General features: G+C 50.7%; 1 protein-coding gene across 3 annotated transcripts in view; it reads right to left on the bottom strand.

Annotated features, from left to right (window-relative positions):
- Positions 1-26,550, bottom strand: part of PSD2 (pleckstrin and Sec7 domain containing 2) — a 46,572-nt gene that overhangs the window by 9,430 nt on the left and 10,592 nt on the right. For 2 of the 3 annotated variants that reach the window (XM_037741411.1, XM_037741410.1), the window contains exons 2-8: positions 23,172-23,592; positions 19,751-20,200; positions 19,154-19,348; positions 16,279-16,359; positions 12,712-12,824; positions 11,931-11,991; positions 1,452-1,542 (exon numbers count right to left, since the gene is read on the bottom strand). In XM_037741411.1, the coding sequence (XP_037597339.1) occupies positions 1,452-1,542; positions 11,931-11,991; positions 12,712-12,824; positions 16,279-16,359; positions 19,154-19,348; positions 19,751-20,200; positions 23,172-23,542 (1,362 nt within the window). In that variant the 5' untranslated portion in view covers positions 23,543-23,592. The remainder of the gene's footprint in view (positions 1-1,451; positions 1,543-11,930; positions 11,992-12,711; positions 12,825-16,278; positions 16,360-19,153; positions 19,349-19,750; positions 20,201-23,171; positions 23,593-26,550) is intronic. The other variant, XM_017536746.2, reaches the window with a different exon arrangement.

Below are 26,550 nucleotides of genomic sequence, written 5' to 3'. Positions count from 1 at the left end.
GATAGAGGGTATATGAGGAAGATTTAGGGGTGTATGCATGAGGATATGGGTGAGCAAATGAATGGCAGGGTGTTGGGTGGATGATTGAGTAAATGATTGAGTGGATAGGTTTGAGGATGAATGTGGGTGGGTTAGTGGGTAAAGAATGGGTAGGGAATAGTTGGATAGGGGGATGGGTGAGTAGATGTGATGATGTTTGTTGAGGTAAGTAGATGAGGAAGTGTTTGAAGAGCATAAGGTGTCTGTGTGGGTGACGGGCGAATGGGTGAGTGGTTGCTATGGAGAAGTGGGAAGGGAGGGTTTGGGGATATATATGGGTGTGGGGGAATGGGTGGGTATATGGGTAGGTGAATGACTGAGTGGCTGGGTGGATGCATGGGAGGAGGAGTGGATGGGTGCAGAAGTGGGCAGATGGGTGAATGAGCAGATGGGGAGAAATGGATAAGTGGATGGTGAGACTGCGATTGTTTGCTCTCACAAATACGTGCCTCACAAATGCTTCTCAATGGTGAGGAATATGTAGTGGGAAGAGTGATGAAGACAGTGTTCTATGCAACACTGGAGTTTGGATGGAGACCTCAAAACTCATTATTCAACTGCCCCTGTAGTATCATCAGATTCTTCAAACCCACTATCTAAAAATGCAGCTGGCTGGGTGAGGTGGCTTACACCTGTAATTTCAGCACTTTGGGAGGCTGTGGTGCAAGGAGTGATTGAGCCCAGGAGTTTGAGACCAGCGTGGGCAACATAATGAGACCCCCCAGCTCTACAAAAAATAAAAATAAAAACCACCAGGCACAGTGGTGGCATGCACCTATAGTCCCAGCTACTTGGGAGGCTGAGGCAGGAGGATCCCTTGAGGCCAAAAGTTCAAGGCTGCAGTGAGCCATGATCGCACCACTGCACTCCAGCATGGGTGGCAGAATGAGACCTTGTCTCAAAAATATACAAATAATAAAAGTAAGCCCATCACCAGCCCCCCAAAACCTTCCCCTTTTCCTCCAAAGTGGAGAAATGACCAGAATATAAAGGCCAGAGTTCCACCCTTGGCTTCAGCCTCAAAAGAAAACTAGATTGTCTTAATTCCTGGTGATGATGAAGGAATGAGTGGGCTTTTCCTTGAAGTGATCATGACGATGTTTGTGGTGAAGGTGGTGGTGGTGGTTGTGGTGGGTGGCAGCTGTGACAGTTGGTAGCAGTACTGATTATTACTATGACATTAATGGTGATAATGGAGTACTAAAAACAAATCTCACAAAGCCTTCCCCCAGCCTAACTCAGGGAACACAGAATAGCCAAATGTTGAGCTCAGAGGTTTCTAACTTTGTCATCATGGCCCTGCACCCTCTGTTAAGAGCTTTGAATGCCAGCATTTCTTGGGGCAGAGACCTCTCTCCTCTCTATCCATGCAGGGCATAGCTAGTAGGATGGGGGCTCTCGGCAGACAATACCTTCAGCAGGTCTTTGGCAAAGTCTTGGCCATCATTCAGCTGGTCCAAGTTGGCAATGAATTGCTGACAAGACATCTTCTTACCAATGTTCTGTAATGGAGAAATGGTCCTGCCTAAGAGTAGGGAAGGAGGCTGGTGTGTTCCCCATACACCCTGCCCTGCCCAGCCAGAGGGATGAGGCAGCGTCAAGGGCAATAATGAAAATTAAATTGCGTGAATTTTCTTTTGTCTCCAAGAGTTTACAGAACTCTTATCACAGTCAGAACTGTGCTTGATTCTCAACCTCTCATGAGAGGTTGGGCTTCTCCTGCAGCCCAGATGAAGGAATCGGGCTGGATGAAGTGTTGTAAGAGTTGACATTTGCCAAGTCTCTACTGTGTTCCAGGTCTTGTGCTTGACATGCATTATCTTATTTCTTTCTCACCCCAAGGAGAAGGTGAAGTGCCCATTTTTATTATCCCCATTTGACAGGTAAGAAAACTGAGGTACAGGAAGGTGAAGTGACATGCCCATGATCACACAGCAAGGAAGTGAAAGGGCCAAGTGTGTCTGACACCAAAGGCCATGCTCTCACCACTACTCCATGGTTAACTCTCCCAAGGTCACTCAGCACCAGGACTTGAACCCAGGCCTCTTGGCTTCTGAGCAGAAGCTCTGCGTATTCCGCCACAACTGTCTCACCCTCTCACCTGCACAGAGGGGCAGCAAGGCTTCCAAGACGTAGGTGAAGTGAGGGAAGGGTTGTTCTTACGGGACTCAAAAATCAATTGCCATGGACACACACGGGTGCCCCATGCTGAGCTGAGCTGAACTGAGACAAAGAGAACCCAAGCAGATGGTTTCATGCTCAGAGGCAGAAACAGGCAAAGAGCTGGAAATGACTAAATCCCCAAGTTCTGCCTTCTTGTTTTAACCAATGAGTAGTTGAGGGGCTCAAGCCCTGCAACCCAACGCCTAATATTCATACTTCCAGACTATCCGTGGAGTCCCACATTTGAGAAAACACTGAACAGCACTTCATCTTTGTGAAAATAAAAACTCTTGAATACTGGATACTTATCACTGTAGGATTTTGTGGATTGGGGTTTGCTATAAAGCAGTGTTTTCCAAGGTTTACCTACACAAATAGGTATTCACTCAAAAAAAGATTTCATAATAGAACAAGTTTATTTACATGTTTCAGACTCTTTACCATGCTGATGTGTGCCGGTGTCTCCAAGGAGAGGATTCCACATCATTTCCCAAGTTTACTAACCTTGGCACTATTTTAGCAAAGACACTCTATTAGTGTCATGTGGGACATTCACACACCACAGAAATCATTCAGAAAACAGTGATGTAAGACTTTGTAACTAGCTGACAAGTAAGAACTTTCTATGCCTTTCCAAAACGGTTCAGGAGAAAAGATCCTGTGTTTGCCTTGATACAAGTGTGTTTCGTATGTTTCCTTGTATAGTTTTACATATATACGTGTGTCTATATATAAGTACATAGCCATGTGTGCACATTTACAATAGAGGATTATGAGGGCAATGCTCATAAGACTATTTTTGAGGCCAGGCGCAGTGGCTAACACCTGTAATCCCAGCATTTTGGGAGGCCAAGGTGGGTGGATCATGAAGTCAGGAGATCGAGACCATCGTGGCAAAACCCCATCTCTAATAAAATACAAAAAATTATCTGGACATGGTAGTGAACACTTGTAGTCCAGCTACTCGGGAGGCTGAGGCAGGGGAATTGCTTGAATCTAGGAGGTGGAGATTGCAGTGAACAGAGATTGCACCACTGCACTCCAGCCTGGTAACAAAGAAAGACTCCGTCTAAAAAAAAAACAAAAAATAATTTCACACTAGAAAAAAAAAAAAAAAAAAGAAAACCAAAAAAAAAAAAAAAAAAAAAAAAAAAAAAAAAGACTCTCTCTTTGAGTTCCACACAAACTGAACCTTCCTCAGCCATTAGTCAGGAGTGCAAAATCAAAAAGTAACCAGGCAAGATTTCTAATCTAAGCAATGTCAGACTATCTTGTTGTGGGTGAACCTTCCCAGAAGAAACAATTCTTGGTCAAAATATTCATAGCACATCTGTGTGAAGGCATTGGAGGCATTACAAAAGCAGTGGAGGCTTCCAGGGTGAAGACTCTGTAGGCGAGTGTGGAGAGGTGACCCCAGAAAGAGCAGCATTTCTCCCTGAAGCATTTGCTGCTTCCCAGAAGCAGCCAGGGGCTGAGCAGCTGGGTGGCCTCTTAGGACTGGAGAACCGAGACTGGAGTTCAGCACCCACCAAGGACAAGGAAAAACACCCAAGGACTTGGGAAACACCCGTCACACTTCAACAAAAAAAGTTGAAATTAAGCAAAAAAACTAAAAGAATAAAAATTATCCCAGATGGAAATATGGAGAAGCAGAAATGAAAGAAATAACAAAAAGAATTGGTAGCTCTAAATGGAAATCAACTATGTAGAGCAACAGTAAAGTTTTCCAGGGAATAAAATATAGAGAGATATAATAGTTAAAAGCATGGTAACAGGAGTATATAAGTTAGGACAGCAGTAAATGGAACTAAAGTGTTTCAAGGTATTTCACTGCCTGGGAAGTGGACCGAGTACTTTATAAGTTGAGGGTGCAAACTGCAAACCATAAAAAGAATTCCGAAAGAATGGACAACTAACAAGCTAACAGAGCGGGGAAATGGAATTCCAAAAACTACTTAATCCAAAAGTAGGCAAAAAAAAAAGAGAAAGAGAGAGAGAGAAAAGAAACAGAACTGAAGAGTCAAAGAGAAAACAGTCTGTGGTATACTTAAATGCAAATATATCATGATTCACTAAATGTTCAAATTAACATTATTATCAGACTTTATTTTTAAGTATATGATACAAGAGACATACCTTAAATATAAAAGAACAGAAATCTTTGAAACAAAGAGTCAGAAAAGGATATACCACATAAACACTAACAAAAGAACTCCAGTATAGCTACACTAACATCTGACAAAATAGATTTGAGGGCAAGAAGCATTACTAGAGATAAAGAAGGACATGTTCTAGTGATAAAAGGGTCAATCTGCCAGAAGATTGACCTAAATCTGTATACATCTAGTAGCATAGCTTCAAAATACACAAGACAAAAATTGACAGAACCAAAAGACGACATATTCACAGTCTTGGTTGGAGATTTTAACACTGCTCTGTTAGTAACAAGCAGGCAAAAAATTGGCAAGAATACTATGCCAGAAAATTAGATAACCTAGATGAAATGGGCAAATTCTTAGAAATACACGAGCTACTAAAACTGGCTCAAGAAGAAATAGAAAATCTGAATAGACCTACAACAAGTAAAGAGATTGAATCAATAATTAAAATAAAATTTTTAAAAGGCCAGGTGTGGTGCCTCACACCTGTAATCCCAGCACTTTGGGAAGCCAAGTTGGGAGGATCACTTGAGCCCAGAAGTTGGAGACTAGCCTGGGCAACATAGGAGACCTTGTCTCTCCAAAAAAAAGAAAGAAAGAAAGAAAATTAGCTGGTCGTTGTGGCACATGCCTGTGGTCCCGGCTACTCAGGAAGCTGAGGTGAAAGGATTACATGAGCCCAGGAGGTTGAGGCTGCAGTGAGCCAGGATCACGCCACTGCACTCCAGCTTGGGCAACAGAGAGACCCTGTCTTAAAAAAAAAAAAAAAAAAAAAAAAAAAAAAACCCTAATAAAAAAAAAAAAAAAAAAAAGAAACCACTATCAAGAGTTGAAAAACAACCCACAGAGTGAGAAAAAATATTTGTAAATCAAATATCTACTAAGGGCCTAGTATCTAGGATATATATATAAACAACTCGAAGAATACAACAACAAAAAACAACCTAATTTTAAAATGAACAAAGGACTTGAATAGACATTTCTCCAGAGAAAATATATTTTAAATGGCCAAAAAGCACATGAAAAAATGCTCAACATCACTAATCATTAGGGAAACACAAGTCCAAACCACAGTGAGATAACGCTTCGCATCCACTAGGATGGCTATCTTTTTTTTTTTTTTTCAAAAAACAGAAAAGTGTTGGTGAGGATGGAAAGAAATCAGAACCCTGCACATTGGTGGTGGAAAATGTAAACTCGTTCAGTCAACGGTTGGGCACTTCCTCAAAAAGTTACATGTAAAATTATCCTACGACCCAGTAAGTCCTAGGTATATACCCCCAAAAAATGAAAACAAATATTCAGACAAAAACTTGTACATGAATGTTCATAGCAGCACTATTCACGATCACTAGAAGATGGAAACAACCCAAATATCCATCAACAGATGAACAGATAAACAAAATGTGGGATATCCATACAATGGAATATTAGTCACTCATGAAAAATGAACTACTAAGACATGCTATGAAGTAAATGAACATTGAAAACATGCTAAATGAAAGAAGCCAGTCACAACAGGCCACATATTGTGCGATACCACTCATGAAATATCTACAATAGACGAATTCACAGAGACAGAAAGCAAATTAGCATTAGCCAGGGGCCAGGTGGAGGAGGAAATGGGGTATGACCTTTGAGGGGTATGAGGTTTCCTTTTGGGGTGATGAAGATGTTCAGAAGCTAGACAATGGCAACAACTGCACACCACTGTGAAAGTTCGTAGTGCCACTAAATTGTAATCTTTAAAATAGTTAAAATGGTTAAGTATCATAACAAGAAAATAAATCAGTAAGGATATACATGATTTTTACAACACATATAGACACCTTATTGGCACATACAGAACATTATAACCAACAACCACAGAATAGATTCTTTTCAAGTCCACATGAAACATTCACTAAAATTTATCTTTCTTAGGACCAAAAAGCAAGATGCATGCAAAGAAGTAAAATTATACTGGGTAAGTTATCTTCTTTAAAATACAATACTCATAACAACAACTAGTCAAAAAGACATGTACCCAGGTGATCCCAAAGCCCAGGGGAGGTCCATGATTTGGGGCCTCTGAGTTCCCACTTCCCCCTCTCCCTCCCACCCCGTTTGGATCAACAGGGCCTTCCAGTCTTTCCTAAGCCCTTGGAATTCTTCTGTGTCCCAGCAGAGGAAAGTCACAGTGGGTCCAACCACAGCCCCATCCCAAGGCCTGACCCTGGCACTCTCAGGCCAGGGCCACCATCTCCCCAAACTTATCTCCTTGCCCAGAAGAGAGGCTGGATGGGTACAGGGTGATGCCCAGGCCATTGTCCAGGTAGTAAAACTGTGCCACTGCCTTTAGCCCCACAGGAGCCAGGCCTTTTCCCACAAGTCTGACTTCCATGTGCAGCCCTGAGGTCAGAACAATGCTAGCCTGTCTTTAAGGCTCATTCCAGGAGCAGGATGAGGCAGGTCAAGCAGAAAGAAAGCAGACATCATCCTTCAGGAGGAGGGAGAGACTGATCAAAGCTCCTATGGACAGAAAAACCCTTGCCACTATTTGCAAATCTAGGCTAACCCTTAATTATACTTGATATCCCCTTAAGCTTCTTGTGTGAGGCTCTGTCACCATCTGAGAATGTGCAGACCCCTGCAGACCTCAGGATAACATCCAAACCCCTGGCCTGTCCCTCCAGCCCCCATAGCCATCCCCAGCATGCCTTGCCAGCAACTCCTGCTGTTGCCATTCTTCAGGCAACCCAAGGTTGGAGAGAAATTAAGCTGTTCCTGAAAAACAACTAATCTTTGTTTCAACTTGAGCTCTCCTGGAATGACTTCTCCCACCCACCCCTCCCTGTTTGTTTGCCTCAACCCTGGTGGTTCTCCCTTACCCCAGCCTTCAGTCCACTCACCAGTGCCATAGGCTGTGCATCCAAAATACCTCTGGAATTTCTCCCCTGGCCTCCGTCTCCAATTCTAACCCACTCTGCCATCTCCTCATGGCAGGAGATTGCAAATCACCATTCCCTGACATCCCACTACTCGGTGCCTCCCAGGCTCATTTGCTGACCTGTCACCACCCATCATCACCCATCATCCCCAGCATCCGCACCGTCTCCAAAACCCCATTTCAAATACAAACTCCTGACCCCCATCTCCTGCTCTTCCACCTCCTCCCCCATTCTCTAGAACCCTCACTCCAACAGCCCTTTGATCCCCTGTTGAGATCTGATACAGTGTGGCCCTGTGTCCCCACCCAAATCTCATCTCGAATTATAATCCTCACGTGTCAAGGGAGGCGGGTGACTGGATCATGGGGGTGGTTTCCCCCATGCTGTTCTCATGATAGTGAGTGAGTTCTCAGGAGATCTGATGGTTTTATAAGTGTTTGGAAGTTCCTCCTACATTCTTCTCTCTCCTGCCATCTCGTGAAGAAGATACCTGCTTCCCCTTCTGCCATGATTGTAAGTTTCCTGAGGCCTCCCTAGCTATGTGGAACTGAGAGTTAATTAAGCCTCTTTCCCTTACAAATTTACCAATCTCAGGGAAGTTCTTTATAGTAGTGTGAAAATGGACTAATACAAGATCCAAAGACCTCACTTTCTTTTTTATCCAGTTTAGTTTCCAGGCCCCATCAATAACCACTTCTCTGCAAACCTATCTCTTGCCCCTTTCTGCTTCTGTCATATTTGCCTAGAAAAAGCCCAGTACTGATGAAACCCAACTGATTTCCTATACTGTATCTGTATCCAAGTTCAACCAAATATACTTGCAGGACACACAGCTGTGCTAACAGGTCCCATTTTATGTCTATGACCACAGTCACACGAGCATGGAGATCTCCTGACACTGCCACAGTTCCTGTGTTTGCTCTTCAACCTCCAAAATGACCATGGCACACCTTTTCCTTTCCCTTAAGCCTCAAAGTCCCTGTAATAGACACTGTGGCTCTTTCTCTCCAAAACCTCTTTCCTATTATGTATTAGCAATGAGGTGTGGGTAGGGAAGAATGACCCCACCTTCCAGCTCAGGACTAGGCCCTGGGTCACCTCATTCCTCCTGCCACAGAGATTGATTCGGTTAACCTAGGCTTTTCCAGCTGTCCCATGGTACTCCCTGGTGACTTCTCTCTCCTGCAGTGATAGCGTCTTCTCTGCTGAGTTGATCCTGGTGGCACACGCACAAGGTTGGGCTGTTTTAACATCAGACTCACCGCCGGCTCCTGTCAGGCCCCCACACAAAGCCAAACACCGCAAGAGGTGTCTTTGGCCACCACACCCTCACGTCCTGAACTCACCTCACCCACTTCAACCTGGCAGCTGTCCTCTCCACTCCACCTAAGGTGCTCTTCAGAAGGTCTCCAGTAACCTTGACTAGCCCACCGACGACCGCTCCAACCCCAAAGGGCACTCTCATGCCGTCACCTTACTTGACCTCATGGCAGCCTTTTATACAGCTGGCCACTCACTCCCTTCTCCTCGAAATGCTGTCTTGTCTGGACTTCAGAAATGCCACATACTCCTGGGTTTCCTCCGACCTCCCAGATGCGGTGCAGTCTCTCCCACTCCTCTGCCTGGCCTCTATGTAGCACTGAGCCCCTGGACTTAGCCATCAGCTTATACTCTCTGCAGGGACATGGCAATCAACCAGCCCCATAGCTTTGAATTCCACCCCACCCCATCTCCATCTTCAAACTGGGCCCAGACTCATCCACCTCGCCGCCTCTTTGGCTCCCCACACTGATGTCCAGAGGCATCTCAAACCTCAAACACGGGTCAAAAGCAGGACTCAAGTCTGCCTCTCCCACTTGCCACCCCTACACAGAAGTTTCTTCCCCATCTCAGGAAATGGCACCCCCAGCTAGCCAGACGCCAAAGGCACCCTTGCTCCTCTCTTTCACTGACCAACCCCATCAGCAAGTCCTGTGAGACTCAGTCCTGAAAGGTGTCCCTCATCAGTCCCTGCTCTCCACATTCACCACTCAGCCTACCCACTCCACCATCATCTCCCACCTGCACCATAACCTAACACCACTATGGAAACAGTTCTGCAGTTCCTCAAAAAATTAAACACAGAACAACCAGATATATGACCCAGAAAGTCCACTCCGAGGTAGAAATGCCAAAGAACTGAAAACAGGTGTTCAAATGAAAACTTGTACACGAATGTTCACAGCCGCGCTATTCCCAACAGCCACAAGGTAGAAACCAGCCTGCTGCTGCTGGCCCCATTGCCTGGAATTCGTGATCCCAGATCTTTCCATGGTTGGCTCCTGCTGATCCAGATCTCTGCCCAAACCTTGCAGGCCTTCCCTGACCCCCAGTCCAGACCCCACCACGCCTTCCTGTGTATGCCCTTCACGGAACCAGCATTGCTTGTAATCGCTTGCTCACTTCTGTGCTGTCCACCTCCTGCAACAGACGGGCTCCCTTTCCTGTCTTGTTCATGGAACACAGAAGGCACTCAGAAGACAGGATTGTTGTTGAGCCCCCAACCCGAGGGTCCCAGCGCCCCTCCTACACAAAGCCTCCCCAGTTCCTCAACCAGACTGTGCTTATCTCAGGAGCATGCCTACAGCCCGACAGCCCCTTACTGCGTCCCGGTCCGACCAGAGCTCTTTCTGTGGGCACCAGCACGGCCCCTGTTCCTGAGATCCCCACAACCCACCAGGCCTCAGTCCCTGCTTGATGAATGACAGGGGCAGAGAAGGAGGCAAGGGGAAAAGTGCAAAGCATCAGGTGCTCTCAAGAGTTCCCAGTAACTGCAACCGCCAGACCTTGGGCGTGAGCCTTACTTCCCTTCTTTATACACTGGGACTTTATCATGGGGAAACTGAGGTGCAATGAAGTAACTTGTCTCAGGCCACACAGCCTTTGTGTGGAGCAGCAGAGAACACAGCCTCAGAACCTGCGCTCCCAATCTCTGAGCAGTACCGCGTAAAGAGAGAGATGAAATCCTCAGTGTCTGTTGGCTGCAAACATGAACAGTCCTCCCAGCCCACTTCTGATCTATGAAGTGCTGACATTTCTCCCCAGCTGTGGCATCAATATGGGACCACGCCAGCTAAGGCCCATCAAGCTCTGGGATGCTCTTGGCCCAGGGTTCACTGGACAGTGGTTGCCGCCCTCCTTAGCAGCTCTTAGCCATAGGGAGGGGCAGCCAGGGCTTGGTTCAGCAGAGTCAGTCCTGAGATTGCTCACAGGCCCAGCCAGGGGTGGGGACGGGGAGTGAGGAGCATGCTGAGTGCTCCTTTTAAAGCAGGCTAGCAACACCTGCTCGCTGTCAATAAACAGAGGACGCAGTCTGGGGAAACATCAACAGGCTCGTGGGCTTTGGCGCTAGATGACATTCATGAGGAACGCATCTTCTCTCTTGTTCCACACTTAGGTTGCCTGCCCAAGTGGACTTGGCCAAAGCTGTCACACATTTGCTCCTCCTGACACAGGCACTGAGGCTCTGGCCCTCCCCAAGTCAGGTGCCCCCATGCACTCATGAGCCCAGGCTACCAGCAGACTGGGCCTTCACAATCTCACCTTCCAGGGGTCTGCAGGCTGGGTCTTCCAGCTTGCCCTCATTTCAATTTTCACAGTAATGAGAAATACTATTGTCCTTTTTCTGTAACAATATTCTTCATAATAAAATCCTTACTAGGCGCCAGACCTTGCCCCTTGGTGCCGTGTATATTACCTCTCAGTCCTGCCCAGGACACTGCGGGGAGATCATTATTCCCGCCACACGGATATAGATCCTGAGGCTCAGAGAGGGCCAGTGCTTGCCCAGGGTCACACAGCTACCACATGGAGGCAAGAGTAGAATCTGAAGTCGGGTCTATCCCAGCTCCTTCTTTCACCACCATATCCCCTGGACTTCCGGGTTAACATGCTGGCCTGTTGTCCCCGAGTCACTGAGCTATTCCCTACCTAGCAGGGGGCTCCAACCACCCTAGGTGAGCAATGATGGGGCAGTGATTGGGTGGAGCCAGATGGTGATGGGGGACACAGAAAGGCGACATGATGAGGGGGGCCTTGGCACACAGGGCATGCACACCACTAGCTACACTTACCACCTGCAAGGGCAAGAGAGCCCAGAGGGGGTCCCGGAGCAGACAGAGGAAGGAAGAAGGAGTTATTGAGCCACAGAAGCACTGAAACAGCCTCGGGCCTGGACCAGACACAGCCTCACAGCCTGGGCACCCCACACCAGTCACTTCACTGCTTGGCCTGGTGGGGGCTGGGGGGTTGGGAGGGGCTGCCCTGGGCATGGTATTTCAATGCCATGGGCTGCATTCAGGCTTGCGGGACAGGGGCGAAAAGGGCACATGATCTCTTAGCTTGGACAAGGAGCACACATCTGTGGCTCATCTTAAACTCCCATGACCCAGCTGCCCTCACTGCCCTAAATGGGGGTGAGGACTCAGGCGGATCGCTGGGGGATGAAACTAGGGTGAGGCCAAATCTAGAAGCCAAGCTGCCCAAATCCCCTGGGCTTGGAAAAGAAACCTGGCCACTGAGAGGTCTCAGGAAGGGGCTGGAATCAACACAAGATGGGTCCCTGAGAGGACACGCGACCCCCTCCCCATCTCCCCAACTCACGTGGCCGTGCAGGTCCGTGTTGAGCAGCATCAGGGCACAGGTGAGCGTGTGGATCCCATCTGAGTCACAGACAGTGGCACTCTCAGTGTGAGGACCCAACCTCTTCCCACCCCGTCTGCTGACAGAACCCGCCAGGAAGCCTTGGACGCAGAGGGAGGCCAGCCACCTGCCAAACTCACCTCAGAGGACAGGGACTGCGTGATGCCCCTGGTCCGCCCCCACTGCAGGGCCCAAGTCACATGCCTGCCCCAGGAGCCTGACCACCCTGGACCCACTCTGCCCCGGACTCCTGCCTCCTGCGGCCAAACTTACCTTGAACCTCAGACTGAGGAATGGCTCTAAGCCCCCAGCCTTGCCCCTGCATGGCCTGTGTCTCTCCCAATAATGGGACTAGTCTGGGACTTGGGCCCATCTGTTGGGCAAGCCCTGTCCCTAAGAGGACTCCGACCTAGACCTCCACCACACCGGGACAGCCACCACACCAACAGTCAGCACCACGACAGGGACTGCAGGAGAAGGAAGAGCCACAGGACTGAATCCCGAGGCTGGAGGACTTCCAGGCAGTGGGGAGGAGAACAGGCAAGACTGTGCCTTGCTAAGCAGGCATACCCTGTGCCATAGTTTATTCAATTAGCATTCATTGAGCACCTACTGCATGCAGAGGACAAACCATCTGGGCTGGCAGTGGGACTGAAGTGCCAGGTGGACCGGGGTGGGAGGCGGCCAGGGCCTGGCTGAGTGGGTGGGGAGGGTCGGGCAGAGTGGGCAGGGGGCCATACCTTCTGAGGTGCTGTCATCAGGGTTGCACTGGCAGTACCGGCGGGAGAAGTGTGTGAGGACCCGCTCACGCTCTTGTGTCTCCCCCATCAGCGGGAAGGCCTTCAAGAATGTTCTGGAAGGCAATTCAAAGCTGCTGAGGGCAGTCTGAATCCTCACCCAGGGTTAGACCACCCCCCTACACACACACACACACACACCACACCTGCCCCAGGGGGCCAGGGCTCCAGTGCCCCAATCTCTGGGTCTGGATGTTCTCCACACTCAGAAGCCCTGGCCCCCAGGATGGCCTCTGGAGTGCTAAGGCCAGAGGACCTGGTAAGCTTTAGAGTTTCAGTCCTCATCGCCCTCCAGGGACCTACCTTCTGGAAGTAGGCAGAGGACAGATGGTGAAGAACAAAGACAGAAGAGCACCTCAGCACCAGCCCTTCTTCAGGGCAGATGCCCACTCCTTGCTCCCTCCCCTACAGCTGGGCCCTGTCCACATCTGCCCTTCAGAACACTCCTCCCCGGTCATTCCCTCTGTTTCATGTGCCGCGGCTGAGACCCATGCCCAACCCTATCCCCCCACTCCTGCCTTCCCCACCCCAAGTCTGGGTTGCCACCAAGTCCTGACAGTTTCTTCTTCAACCTCAACCTTAATTCTCCATCACTGCCACCACCCTCATCATGTACCCAGGACAACGGGGCCACCCCTGCACCCAGTACCTCCTCCCTGCAGACACCAAGTTGTCTTTCTAAATAGACACGCAGGCAGGACTCACTGCTGCTTAAAACCCATCACTGGCTCCTTGGAACCCTCAGAATAGCACCCAGGCTCCTCATGTCATGGCCATGTTCACTGCCCAGACTACCCTCCTGTACCTCCAACCCGGCACTTGCCTGCTGCGTTCACACCCTGGACAGAACAGGCATTTCACTATTCAGTGCCTCAGAGCAGTACCGCCACCACCAAACTTTCGGGCTGTCCCTAGGGGCAGCCTCACCACTGCCCATCCTCTCCCACATCTTGGCACCACCAGCCCTTCTACTCTACCCTCTGTGCAGCCTCTCTCATCAACCCTTCCCATCTGCCCAACCTCATGCTTGTTCTCTCCCACCTGACCCTCTTTAGAAGCCTGCACGCCTCTAGATCAAAGGCCACCAGTATACTGGCATCAGTGCTGGCTCCCAGAATGTTGCTTTACAGCCAGTACCTCTATGGCTCCCCAGTGCCTGCACAGTTGAGTGTCAGTATTGGGCTGGCATACAAGGCACTCAGTCCAGCACCCGTATCTCCGATTATGAGCTGAACCAATGAGCCCCTTCCCTGACCAATCTTCCTCATTCTGGTGCAATCTTTACAACTCAGCTCAGGATACAGTAGCTTGCAGCACACCAACACTTCCACTGAGAACAATAAACACCATGAGTTTTCTTAAGCTATGGGAAAATTGCTGAGGCAACAAAGACCAAAAGGGCCAAGATTCTGGAGGGGAGAGAATTGCAGAGAGGTAGTCTGACCCTTCTGCGGCTGCTTTTTCCCTGGGGGCATTGCTGATTATGGGCACAGGCAAGAGGCAGTGCATTGGGTGGAATCAAAAGCTGGAGACTTCAAGGGCTGTAAACACATGGCCACTTTTCCCTTTGAGATATTTGCTGAATTTCAGAGATATAAAAGATACAAAAGGCAGGAAGCTAAAAGGCTAAGCAGGCCCTCTGAGAAGTAGAGGGATTTTTGTTGTTGTTGAAGTGGGGGGCAGTGTTGCTGCACTGAGAAGACAAAATTAGGCTTTAGAGCCCGCAAGGGGGTTTGCCGTACTCAACACCCCAGGCTCCCAGTAGAAAACTCTGAGGGCCTCTACCCTATGATCAGAGCAAACCCTGAGCTATACCAAACTTCAGTGCAACCTTGAGTAGATTAGGACTGCATCCCCCACACCCTTTCTAACTGCCTAGCAAAGGACAAGGTAAACCCTCTCTGGAGGAACACAGAATAATCTAGAACCACTACAATTCTATACAAAGTATACAGCATCTGATTTTTTTTTAAAGTTACTAAGCATGCAAAGAGACAGGATATACGATAGAAAAACAAGAGAAAAAAGAGATACTAGAAACAGATACAGATGATTCAGATGATAGATACTGGACTCAGCAGCAAGGGCTTTACAAGCAGTATGTTCAAAAAAAGATAGGGAAAGATGGAGAAAATAATGGAAAGGATGGATAATTCCCCTAGGGAATTAGAATCTATTTTTTAAACGTTTTAATAAAATGGAAATTCTAGAAATGAAAAATATAATAAATTTAAAACTCACTAAATGGGTTCAAAACCCATTTATGCCTAGTGTTCCATTATTGGAATGCTAAGCATGTGGGAGTTATTTATATCCTACTTACCGCTCAAGGTCATCAACAAGGTCTGATCTTGCAATTCAGAAAATTGCAACCTCAGGCATAAATGGGTTAATGACATATTAGACACAGAAAAAGAGTAAATGAAGTAAAAACAGGTCAACAGAAAATATCCCAACAGAAGCAGAGGAAAAAGAATGGAAATTACTTTGTGTGTGTGTGTTTTTGTTTGTTTGTTTGTTTATTTGAGATAGGGTTTCACTCTGTCACCCAGGCTGGAGTGAGTGACACAGTCATGGCTCACTGCAGCCTCAACCTCCCCGGGCTCAGGTGATCCTCCCACCTCAGCTTCCTGAGTAGCTGGAACTACAGGCATGCACCACCATGCCTGGCTAATTTTTCTGCTTTCTGTAGAGACTGGGCCTCCCTATGTTGTCCACGCTGTTCTGAAACTCCTGGCCTCAGGTAATCTTCTGGCCTCGGCCTCCCAAAGTGCTGGGATTACAGGTATAAGCCACCATGCCCAACCAGAAATTACATTTTTTTAAAGTGTAGGAGACACGTGGAACACAGTAAAAAGGTCTAACATGCATGAATCACCCCACCCCTGAGCTCCGAGATGAATCCATCTCTCCTAGGGCCTGGCCAGTATCTGCCCAGCCAGCCCCTGCCACCAGAGCCTCCCAGATACTACAGGACTGCACCCATCCATTCTACCCTCCTGCTCCGTGGAACCTGCAATTGGCCCTCCTGAGGTCTACTCCCTGGGTCCAAATACCAACAGAGCTGAGATCAAATCCCATTTTACCATCTCCTCCCTCAATGACAGTGAGGAAGTCTCTACCCCTCTGGCCCACAGTTTCTTCATTTGAAAAAATAGGAATGATAATGTCTACCTTACAGGGGTACTGAGGATGCGTGAGCAAGGTGAGTAAAGACCTGGAGCATCCTGCAGGCAGGAGGTGCTCAATAAAGGCAAGTCCTGCGCCTCCCTTCCTCTCCTAGAGTTGAGGCTATACTTCCACCCTCTTCACATCTAACAGCTACCACAGAGGGGGCACTCGCCCAACTGCTGGACTGCTGCTGCTCCTGTGGCTTCTTCCCCACAGCCTCACCAGGGGGTCAAAAGACTAGCCCAAGGCTGCACAGCAAGTTTATGGTAGAGCTGACATGAGAATCCAGATGTGCAGCCTGTACCCCTTGTGGACACTTCCCATCCCAGCACCACTGACCTGAGTGCTCGGTCCAGAGTCAAGCCCGAGAAGTCGAAGAAACTGAGGTACTCCCCGGCCACCAGCCTGCTAAACTCGTTGCTGCCAGGAGAGTATGGGATGTCTGTTAGAAGCAGGGTCCAGCCCAAGGATGACAGAATCATAGGTGTTACTTTAAGAGTAAGGCCCAGGGTACCCTGACCGACCCACCCCCCCGAACCTGCTCAACCCCTAAGCTACTGGCCAGTTGGGCTGTAATGTTCAACCTTGGTCTAAGAGTGTCAAGAAGGCTTCCTGGAGGAGGCACTGTCTCAGTCAACGCAGGGAATAAAGAGCTAACCAGACAAAAGAAATAGGGGTAAGATGATGCAGTGTCCCCAGGGAGGAAACTGCACGATGTGTCCAAGAAGCTACAAGCAGCGCCATGTGGCCAGAACCTAAAGGGCAGGAACGAGGCTCCAAGAGATGAGGCCAGGGCCAGGGCCTGAAGCCAGGGGAAGGACCAGGACTTGATTCAGAAGGGGTAAAGCAGGGATGGTCAGTTTGTATTTTGGAACACGCCACTGCCGAGTGGAGACCCACAGTAGACTACAGTAGTTGTCCAGAGAGAGACAGAAGGGATGGGGAGAAGAGAGATTTAGGGGGTGGAACCCACAAGACACAGAGATGGAATGGGCATGAGGCATGGCCAAGAAGGTGGTCCCCTGAGGGAGATGTCAGACTTCTAGGCAAGGCATCCCTATGAGAGTCATCAATCCACAGCTGGTCAGTAACAGCTCAGGATAAGACTGAACCCATGCAAGAGGAGAGGGCACAGACAGGCTGGCCAGCCCAGAGCCTCGAATCAGGGTGAGGACCCAGGAGCAAGCCAGTGAAGGAGACTGAGAGACAGCAGCCAGAGGTGGGGTGTGTTGTCCTGCAGGCCAACAAGGAGAGGGTTTCAAGAAGACTGGCATGAGGAATTCTTGTCAAAACTAGAACAAATTTCCACCTGATTCTAATTAAGCCCAGAGCTCACCCATCCATTTGCAGGACCCATGGGAAATAGAGAAACATGTTAAATAACACCATGAGGATACCACATCCGAACTGTGGAACATTCTTTAGGACAAATGGCTTGGTTTCTTCAACAAATACGTGGCACTAAGAAGGGAGGAGGACTGCCCAACTGCCGAACTGTTGTTGATTAAAAGAGACTTAACAGACCAATCAGCCAAGTGCGATGTGTGGACCCTGTTTGAATCTTGATTTCAATAAACCAACATTTTTGAGACAATCAGAGAAAATTAAACACAGACTGAATGTTGGAGAGATTAAGAACTTTTTGTTCCTTTAGTTAGAAATTATAACAGAATCATGATTATATAAAAAAAGATCCTTATCAGTTGGAGATACATGCTAAAGTATTTATAAATCAAACGATAGAGTGTCTGAAATATGCGTTACAATCTTCCAGCACATGAAAAAAGCTATGGGTCATAGAGGAAATGAGAATGAATAGTAACTTTGAAACTCAGTCTTGGGTACAAAAAGGTTTCATTTTTTTTTTTCTGCTTTCATGTCTGTTTGAAATTTTCATAATAAAAAGTTTAATTAAAAAGAAAGAAATGGCTGGTTGCATGGAAGCTGCTGAAGGGCTAAGATGAGGCCTGGAGAGCAGCCACCAGATTCAAAGACACAAGGCTGCCAGTGACCTTGGCACAAGAGCTTTCTGAAGTTGGGATGAGGGGGAGGAAACCAGTGTGGAGGGGCTAAGTGTAGAGAAAGAAAAGGGATAGAGAGGCCACCCTGGGCAGAAAACCCAGGAATTTTGGCTGGAGGAGGAAGTGGGGTTGAGAAACAATTTTTGTTTTTCAGATGGGAGAGACTTGAGCACAATTAGCTGCTGCAGGGAGTGGCTGAAAAGAGGGAGGAGGGCAGGGGAAGGCCATAAAGAAGGCTCCTGAAAGGTTGGCAATAGGTCTGGAGGTCCAGCCCAGCAGGAGAGATGAGGGCATCTGAGTTGTGATTTCTGGGCTGGAGCAGTTGTCAGGGACCCTGTGCAGGAGCAGCATGGAGGCTGCAGAGGGTGGAGGAGGCAGGAGGGAAAAGAGGGGGATCCAGGACCTGAGCTGCCATCAGGGCTCCGGGAGGCCTGAAGCCTGCACGTCAGCTCTGCTCCTATTCATGGACAAGAGTCTGGACTGTCTCCCAGCCCCGTGAGCAGCGCTGTGGGGCCAGACCTGCTCCTGCACAGCTGAGAGCCTCAATGTGGACACTGGGAGGCACTCCGGGTGAAAGGGCCATGGCAGGTGGCAGGTGGACACACCAGCGATCAGATGTGCACAAGGATGTGTCGGCGGACTCCCTCAGTCCTGCAGTCCTGCCTGTCCCCTGGTTCCCTTTGGGACCCTCATCTAGCCAGTTCCCTTTGCACCAGTCTAAAGGCCGGAGTGTGTGCTTTGGGGTCTTCAGCTCCTTCAGCTGGTTTCGATAAACAGTGAGGCTCAATGAGGGCCAAGAGCCTTTTCCTGAGCTCTGAGTCCCACAGGTGTCCCTTGAGGCCCAGGTTCTCCTCTCTGGCCCCATTAGCTAGTCCCAGCTCCTGCCGGCTTCTCTGTCCTCACATCCACTGTGACCCCATAACCACATCCCACATCCCGCACCCCCAGCCCTGAGGGGCCGGCCGCCACCACCCCTCCCTGAGAGCATCAGCCTCACCCAAGCAGCCCAGAAAGGAAACAGATTTAGGCCGAGGCCAGGAATGAGGACAGTGGCAGGAGGAGGTGTCCTTGGGGAACTGTTGGGAGCACCCCCCCCAGCACCAGGTACCCCTGAAGGAGGTCACCTACACCTCCTTCAGGCTGAGAAAGACACGAGGTTTGCCTGGGTTGGGGGCGGGGGAGACCACACTCACTTCTTGCCCAGCTGTCGGGCCACATCGCAGCGCTGAAAGCCCTCGAGGTGATAGAGGCGGCGTGCCAGCCGGCGAGCAGCTTCACTAACCCCCTGGCACCCGTTGGCCAGCGGGTCTGCGCTACCAGGCTCCAACCCCTCCGAGCTGCTGAGCTCAGAGTCTGAGTCTGACAGGCCGTCCTTCAGGCTGGGGTCACTGCAGATGGAAGGTGGGTGGAGGAGTAGGGTCAAAGGCCCTGGGGAGGCGGGGAGGTTCCTCAGGCCTCTGCAAACCATGCAGAGGCCAGAAAAGGGAAAGAAGCTCCACTGCAGCAGGAGGGAATGAATCAGACTTTCGGAAGAGCCTCTCACGTGAACTCACAGCACAGCTCCCTGACTCCCCCCAACTTCTACCGGGGCTGAGAAGGCCTGGAAGAGCAGAATGAAACCTCAGGACACAGGGTGGGAAGTCTGGATACAGACGGTAGGCCAGGTGGCCTTGAAGAGGGCGTACTGACTCTGGACACTGAGTCACCCTAACTTGCTTTGCCTCTTCTGGGTCTCAGTTTCCCCAACTGTTCAGTGGTTCTCCCAGCTCCCAGCCTGGGCCCTGCCTCACCTGGCTGAGTTCAGCAACTTGTCTGTGTCCTCCTCATCATCATCCTCGTCCCCCACTGGGCCCTGGGGGCCATCTTCATGGAATCCATTGGGCATGGTCATGAGAGACAGGCGGCTCAGGACATTCTCTGAGCGGCTGCTGGAGATGGAGCGCCTCAGAGGGCTGCCCAGCTCCCCATCACCACCAGCTGCCCCCATGTCCCCCTCAAACCCCATGTCCCCAATGCCCAGCCCAGCCCCTGGCTCGGGGCTGTCACGGGCCCGCTGCTGGATGAGGGGCGTGAGGGGGGCCTCGAAGCTGACGCAGCTGTCACTTTCATCCGTGAGGCTCAGCCCGTCTAGGGAGTCAAGGCTGCTGTACTGGGTGCCCCGCAGCAGCTCTGACTCCAGAATCTTCTCAAACGTGGCACTGAAGCCATCCCGCACATCTGGCTCCCCGGAACCATCCAACCTGTGGGATGCAAGAAGCCAGTCACCATCCTGCCAAGATGTCCCCCATACGAGTACTGGTGACTACACTGATCTGTGTCTGGGAGGCCCCTGGGGGCACAACATCCCCCATCCTGTTCACTTATCCCTTCAGCCAATACTGACTGAGCACAAGGTGTCAGACACCGGGCTGGGTACTGGGAATTCCGTAGGGAAAAAAGCAGGCCTGGGGCCAGGGCCATAGTGGGCATCAGATATGTGTCTGAATGAATGAATGTAAGACCTTGTCCCCCAGCCCAGCCTAGGGGACTGCTTCCTCCAGGCTCCCAGAGCATTGTGAACATCTTCCTGTAACAACCAGTGTCACACAGGGTCATAATTTTGCTCTTCCCAAACACATCCCAGCTGTCAAGTCTGGCCTCAGTGCTACCCTCTCAGAGAGACCAGGGGAGGCAGGCCCACAGCACACTGGCCTCCTGCTCCAGGATCTCTTAATTTACTCCCCAGACCTTCCTGTCATGTAAGATTCTGTCTGTTCCCCTGTTTACTATCTGTTCCCCAGCCCCAGAACAAAAGCTTTGTGAAGCCAGGGAGTACCCCACACACAGTAGGTGCTCGGAACATCTGGCTGAATGATAAACTGGGTAAATGAACATATGCTTGTCAGCCCCATGGCCCCACCCACACTTCCCAAGCCCTTGCAGGACCCTGTGCTGTCCCCCAAAAGAGGCCTTTGTACTGGCTGTTCCCTCTGCCCAAAGTTCTTCCCCAGCTAACGCCCTCCTTCTACATCCCTTTCTCAGCGAGGCCTGACCTGACCTCCTGACCTAAACTGTGCCCTGTCTCCAAACACCACAGTCCCTTTTTTCCTATTTTTTTCCCAAAGCACTTATCTCCTTCCAACTTACTATGTAATTATTTATTATTTTAATATTTATTGTCTGTCTCCCCACTAGACCGTAAGCTTCATGAGAGCAAAGGTTTTTGTATGTTTCATCTCTAGCACCTGGAAGAGAACATTGCACATAGATGAACTGAGGAGGCTGGGAAGATTCTTATCCACCAGCGAGATGAACAGGTACACAGAGAAGGAAGGAGAGACAGACTGAGGAGCAAGACCAAGAGATGGGGCAAGAAAGAGACAGAGGAAGAGGACAACAGGGACGGGGAGAGAGATAAAGACAGAGCTAGACAGACAAGGATAGAGGTGGAAGATAGAGCCAGTAAGAGGAAGCCACACCAGGAAAGAACACAGCAGGCCAGCCCGGCCCATTTCAGATCAATTGAGGCCCATCACATGCAAGGAAGCACACCCCTCCCTCTCCATCATTCTCCCCTGAGGCTCTGGCCACGCCCTACTTTCCCCCAGCCCCTGCTGCCTAGCGGAGACTGAGCTGTATTTGGAGGACTGGGAAGTGCCCCTTCCCCTCAAACATCTCCTTGGCCCCCTGGTGCCTAAGATTCCATCCCAGTGTGCTTCCTGGAGAAGGCACTCCCACCCAGCCCCAGCAGGAGCTGAGACTGAAGCCTCATTAGGCTCTCTCTTGCCAAGGAACAAAGTGGGGAGGGGGGCAAAAATCTAAAAGGCGCAGAATGCCTGGCAGGGGCTGGGGTGGAAGTTTCCTCTACTGACCTCCAGAAGGAGAGAAGAGGGAAGAAATTTCCTTGTCCTGGCCACCAGGGCAAATACCAAAGTCAGCCCAGTAAAAACACCTCTGCCAGGCCTGTTCTGGGCACTAGAGATATCCAAACAAGATAGAGCCCTGCCTGTGAGGAGCTCTCAGCTCAGTGTCAGAGCCACCGGTGGAACCCCCATCTCCAGCCCCTTCATGCAACTGAGCAGGCCTGAGGGGTGGCCTGATGGGAGCTTGAAGACCATCAACCCAATCTCCAAGCATCCAACTGCCCCCAGCCTCTCCATCCCAAGTAAAAATGCCACCTCAATATGGTGGGCTCCAAGAAGCCCCAGTCCCCTGCCCCCGCCCCACTGCCAGCCATGGGGCTGCCCTAGGCCCTGCCTGGATGGAAACACTCTGATGGCCACGCCACATCCAGTGCCACAGACACCCAAACCCACATACTCATACTCCTGCCCAGGGATCTAGAGACATGTATCCCTACATAACACATAACATGCCCCCAAATGTGCAGCCACAAATGACCAGGCCAAGGGCACCAACACCCTCCACCCACAGCCACCAGCCCCATGCATACCAACATGTTCACACACGCCTGTGCACACACAATGTTCAGGGCAGGCACCCATGCATGCCCCCCATGCACACTCACACGCCTCCCACACACTGCCTGTTCAGGCCAGAGCCTGTGGCTATGCATGCTAAGACTTCTAAATGCCTTCTTTTCTCAGCCCACCCTGGTGCCTTCTAGACATTTCTCTGTCCCTTCCCCACCCTGCTTGTCCAACACACCCCCAAAACTCTAGGTCTCTCCACCGCCTGCTGAGGACAACAGAAATTGGGCTGTAACTGCAGGACTGAAGTGAGATCCCTGATAGAACTTCCGGATGATTACTGCAGGTGAGAGTAGCTGAGAGGAATTAAAGTCCATAGCCTCCTTTCCTGGAGTCAGTTGCAGGATTTGGGAGATTCTCATTTCCAGGAAGCAGAGGAATGAACCAGACGAATTTTCACATCGGGCATTTTAAAAGGATTTGGAATTTGAATGTCCAGCCTGGGATGGAGGGAGGGCAGCAGCCCCCCAACACCAACCCACATAGAAGCAGCTCACGATGGCTCGAGGGGCTGAAGGTGTGGGGGGGCACAACCTTCAGCCCCGTAGTCTGCTGGACTTTGAATTCTCTCTCCCGGCTCTGTCCCTTCAAAACACCCAGAATCTGGGCAAAAGAGGGATAGGAAATCCCCATTTTATTTGAGAGAAAAACAAGAACCAGAGAGACTAAGTGGCTAGACCCAAGCCGCACAGTAACAGAGCAGCCAAATGTGGCGAGTTCCCATCCCAAGACACCCACTTACCCCAGCTGAGGGTCCTCAGCATCTGGACAGAGGCTCCTGGAAGCATCATCCCCCTCTGCGAGCCTGCCAGCCCTCCAGGGCCTGGACTCTGTTGAATCTTCCAGAATGTTCAAGTCTGGCTCCAGGGCTAGGCCATTGGTGAGGGAGAGGCCAAGGCTGAGGCCATGGAAGGCCACAGCTGGGTCCTTCGTGGGATCCTCAGTGTCCGCTGAGGTGCCCCTTCGCTCGTCCCCTGGGCTGCAGAGGCTGCTGTTCAGGCCCTCACTGGCTATTCCATTCTGGACCCCTGGCTCCTCCTCAGGCTCCAGGCTGGGGTCACAGGCAGCATCGCCTTCCTCAGGCACTGTAGATAAAAGCTTGTCCTCCTCCATGGCAGCCACTGCTTCTGCCCGTCCTGGCTGCTCCTGGGACTCCTCTAGACCTGGCAGCAAGGAGAGAGGAAAGGCTGGTCAGACAGGGCTGGGGCTGGGGCTAGGGGGTGCCTAAAGTCCAGCAGAACCAGTGGCAGAGCAGCCTGCCCGAGAGTGGGAGATGGCCAAGACAGTCCCCTTGGGGGCCTTCGGGCTGGAATATAGATTTGGGCCGCGGTCCCCTCACTGCCCTGCCCAAGCAGCCACCTCACCTCACCTTTGACCCTGGCCAGCCCATTGTGCCCCAGGTTCTACCATTCCTGTTACCTCTTATGTCTCTCCTGTGCCTGCCAGAGTTCACCAACGCCCTCTTAGGAACATCCAGGTGGGAAGGAAGTGGAGAAGGTTCCAGCAGGGCCCCCTTCCATTCCCACTAGTCAGTGATGGAGACAAACCACAGGCTGACAGCCACCGGTCCCCTAGCCTCTTCCCACATTCTTGCCCTGGCTCCAGGAACCAGAGATGAGTGAACCTTACCTTTGTGGTTAATGGAGGGAACTGGGCTGGAAGACTATCTTCAAGGAGGAGTTAAGAGAGGAGGCAAGGAAGCCAACAGATGCAGCCTGATCAGAGCAGGGCCCACCCCAGAAAGCAAAGTGAAGCCTGGAGACGGCTAGGAATGGACCAGAGTGGGGCGCTGTCCAGGGTGCTGGGCGGGTAGCACCGCCCGGGAGCCTCACAGAGAGCCCAGGCTGCCTCCACCACACCCAGTGCCCAAAGCCCCAGCTGTCTGGGAGGAAGGAGGAGACCTGGGTTCCCCTCCACCCCCGAGCCCCCTTCAGAGCTCGCCCAGCTGCGAGGAGGGACTCATGAAGAGGCTGCCAAGTGGCACTCTGGGGAGTCAGGCCCTGCTCTGCCCAACTCTCTGTGTGACCTCATGTGAGTCCAGGTCAGGCCTCCTCACTGGCCTGCCCAGGCCAGCCCCACTCCCCTCTGGGTCTGTTTCTCTACTGTAAAATGAGGAGATGCATTTCCCACCATCTTCACCTCCGCTGTCTCAAATGGATTGGGACCAGCCCACATTTCCCAAAGGCTTCCTGCCCAACCTAATTCCAGATGTACTGTGCAATGGGCTGTGTTCTGGCTCTCCCCTTCTCCCCTGTCTGCCCCTGGCCCTACCTAAGCTAAGCTAACTCCCTCTCCAAGTGGCCTCTGCTAGTGGGGACCCAGACCAGCCCCTCCAAATGCCCTGGAGAGAAGTGGGAATTGGGGCTTCTCCCAGTTCTGGCTGGGCCACTTCTTTCCTCCCCTTCCTGGGCCTTGGCCACCACTCTGCTCTGGAGAGGGGTGCTGGGGGTTCAGGAGAGGGTGCACGAGAGGAACTGGCCAGCCTTCTGGGATGCAGCAGAATGAGCTGCAGGGCCAACAACAGGGATGTAAGTGAGGCCCAAGCTTCCTACACTTGCCTGGTCATAAACACCACCTGAGGAACTTGGTACAATGCAGATTACCAGGCTGTACTGCAGACCTCCCAAACCAGAAGCTACAAGGGAGGGTTATCATCCTCTGTGATTCTTATAATAAGGCAAGTGTGGGAACACTGGGATAGGCTCCAGGAGAAAAGTCCCACCTAGAGAACAAGAGTCTGGGGAGGAAAGTGGGTCCAATTCTCAGGAATTCTGGGCCCTTGAGGGGAGCTTGGCCACCAGAGTCCAGTTAAGGTTATTTAACTTCGGTTTTCAAATACTGAGTGAAATAGAAGAGAACAGAACTGACAGACCTGGGACCCCCGCCGATTTACGCTGGCCCTCACCTCCTAGAGTTCTGATGACAGCATAAGAGGGATTCTTACTTAAAAAAAAAAAAAAAAAAAAAGCCCACAGACTTTTAAACATCTGAAGAGCCATGCTGTAGAGTATCTGGGCCCTGATCCTAGGACATCAGGGACCTCTAGAAGTCCAGCCCTGAGTGAGGAATTCTTTCTGGGCTGCCCTAAATCCCTGCTGCTGTAGTTGCTATTTCAATCTGTTCCCTCTGGTTATATTCTCAGAGGAGGAAAAACAAGAAGTCACCTCCTCAACTGAGACTTCTGGTTGCGGGGTAGGGGGATCGTTTAGAAAGGAAAAAGAAGAGGAGCTACTGGCCTGCTGCGAGTTCTATTCCTCTGATCTGCTTTCTAGCCCAGGGACCTGGATGAGCATTTGCTCTGGGGCACAGTGTTTCAACCCAACTTCACCAGGATGATTCAAGCTCCCCGACACATACCTAGAGGCTGAGCACCCCCACCTTGAGTCAGGGCTCTGACTAAACCTCTGTGAAACCCTACATATAAGAGTATCACCAGCTTCGCTTGATGCTCAGCCTACACCAGCACCAAAGCCAGAACTGTGGACAGATTGAGGACCTCTTGGGAGACCCCTCCATCCCACCCCCAACTTCCAGCAGCTGCCTCAGGCTGGCTCCAGCCCTACCTGCCCTGCCATGTCCTCCTTTAGCTGGGAGTGGGATGGAGGTCCTGCCAACACCAGGCACTGGGCCATGTCCTTGGTTCGTGGGGGTGGGCAGACAAGGGGCAGCATTGAGCTCTACTCTGGGCGGGGGGCCCAGAATCCCTGCCTGGGCATGGACCAGCTGAGCCCAGAAATAGCTGAGCCAGAACCCCCTGTCTTGCTGAGCCCAAGGGAGGGCAGCACAGAGGGGAGGTTTTAGGGCAGAGGTGTAAAATGATGCCCCACGCCCTCACTTTGAACCACTATGTGCCCTGGGACTCATCATGTCTCCCTCTGGCCTTTGTGAACCCATCTACAGAGCGGGGGGCATCACCTCAGTTCACCCTCAGGGCCAATGAGAAGCTTAACATCACAAACGCTGAGAGAGCTGAGGTCCAAGGAAGGGCAAACTCACTACAAGGTTGAGGATGAAAGGTAGCCGTGCTCCATCCTTTTTACCACCATATTTGACAAATGAGGAAGGCTGAGGCACAGAACCCAGAAAGGTTTTGCCTGAGGTCCACAGAGTAGCTGTCTCTA

This window comes from Cebus imitator, unplaced genomic scaffold (genome assembly GCF_001604975.1).
Source record: "Cebus imitator isolate Cc_AM_T3 unplaced genomic scaffold, Cebus_imitator-1.0 Scaffold101, whole genome shotgun sequence".
NCBI classification, from domain to species: domain Eukaryota; kingdom Metazoa; phylum Chordata; class Mammalia; order Primates; family Cebidae; genus Cebus; species Cebus imitator.
Note: the sequence above shows the minus strand (reverse complement) of the source record. Positions and strands in the feature narration are given on the sequence as shown.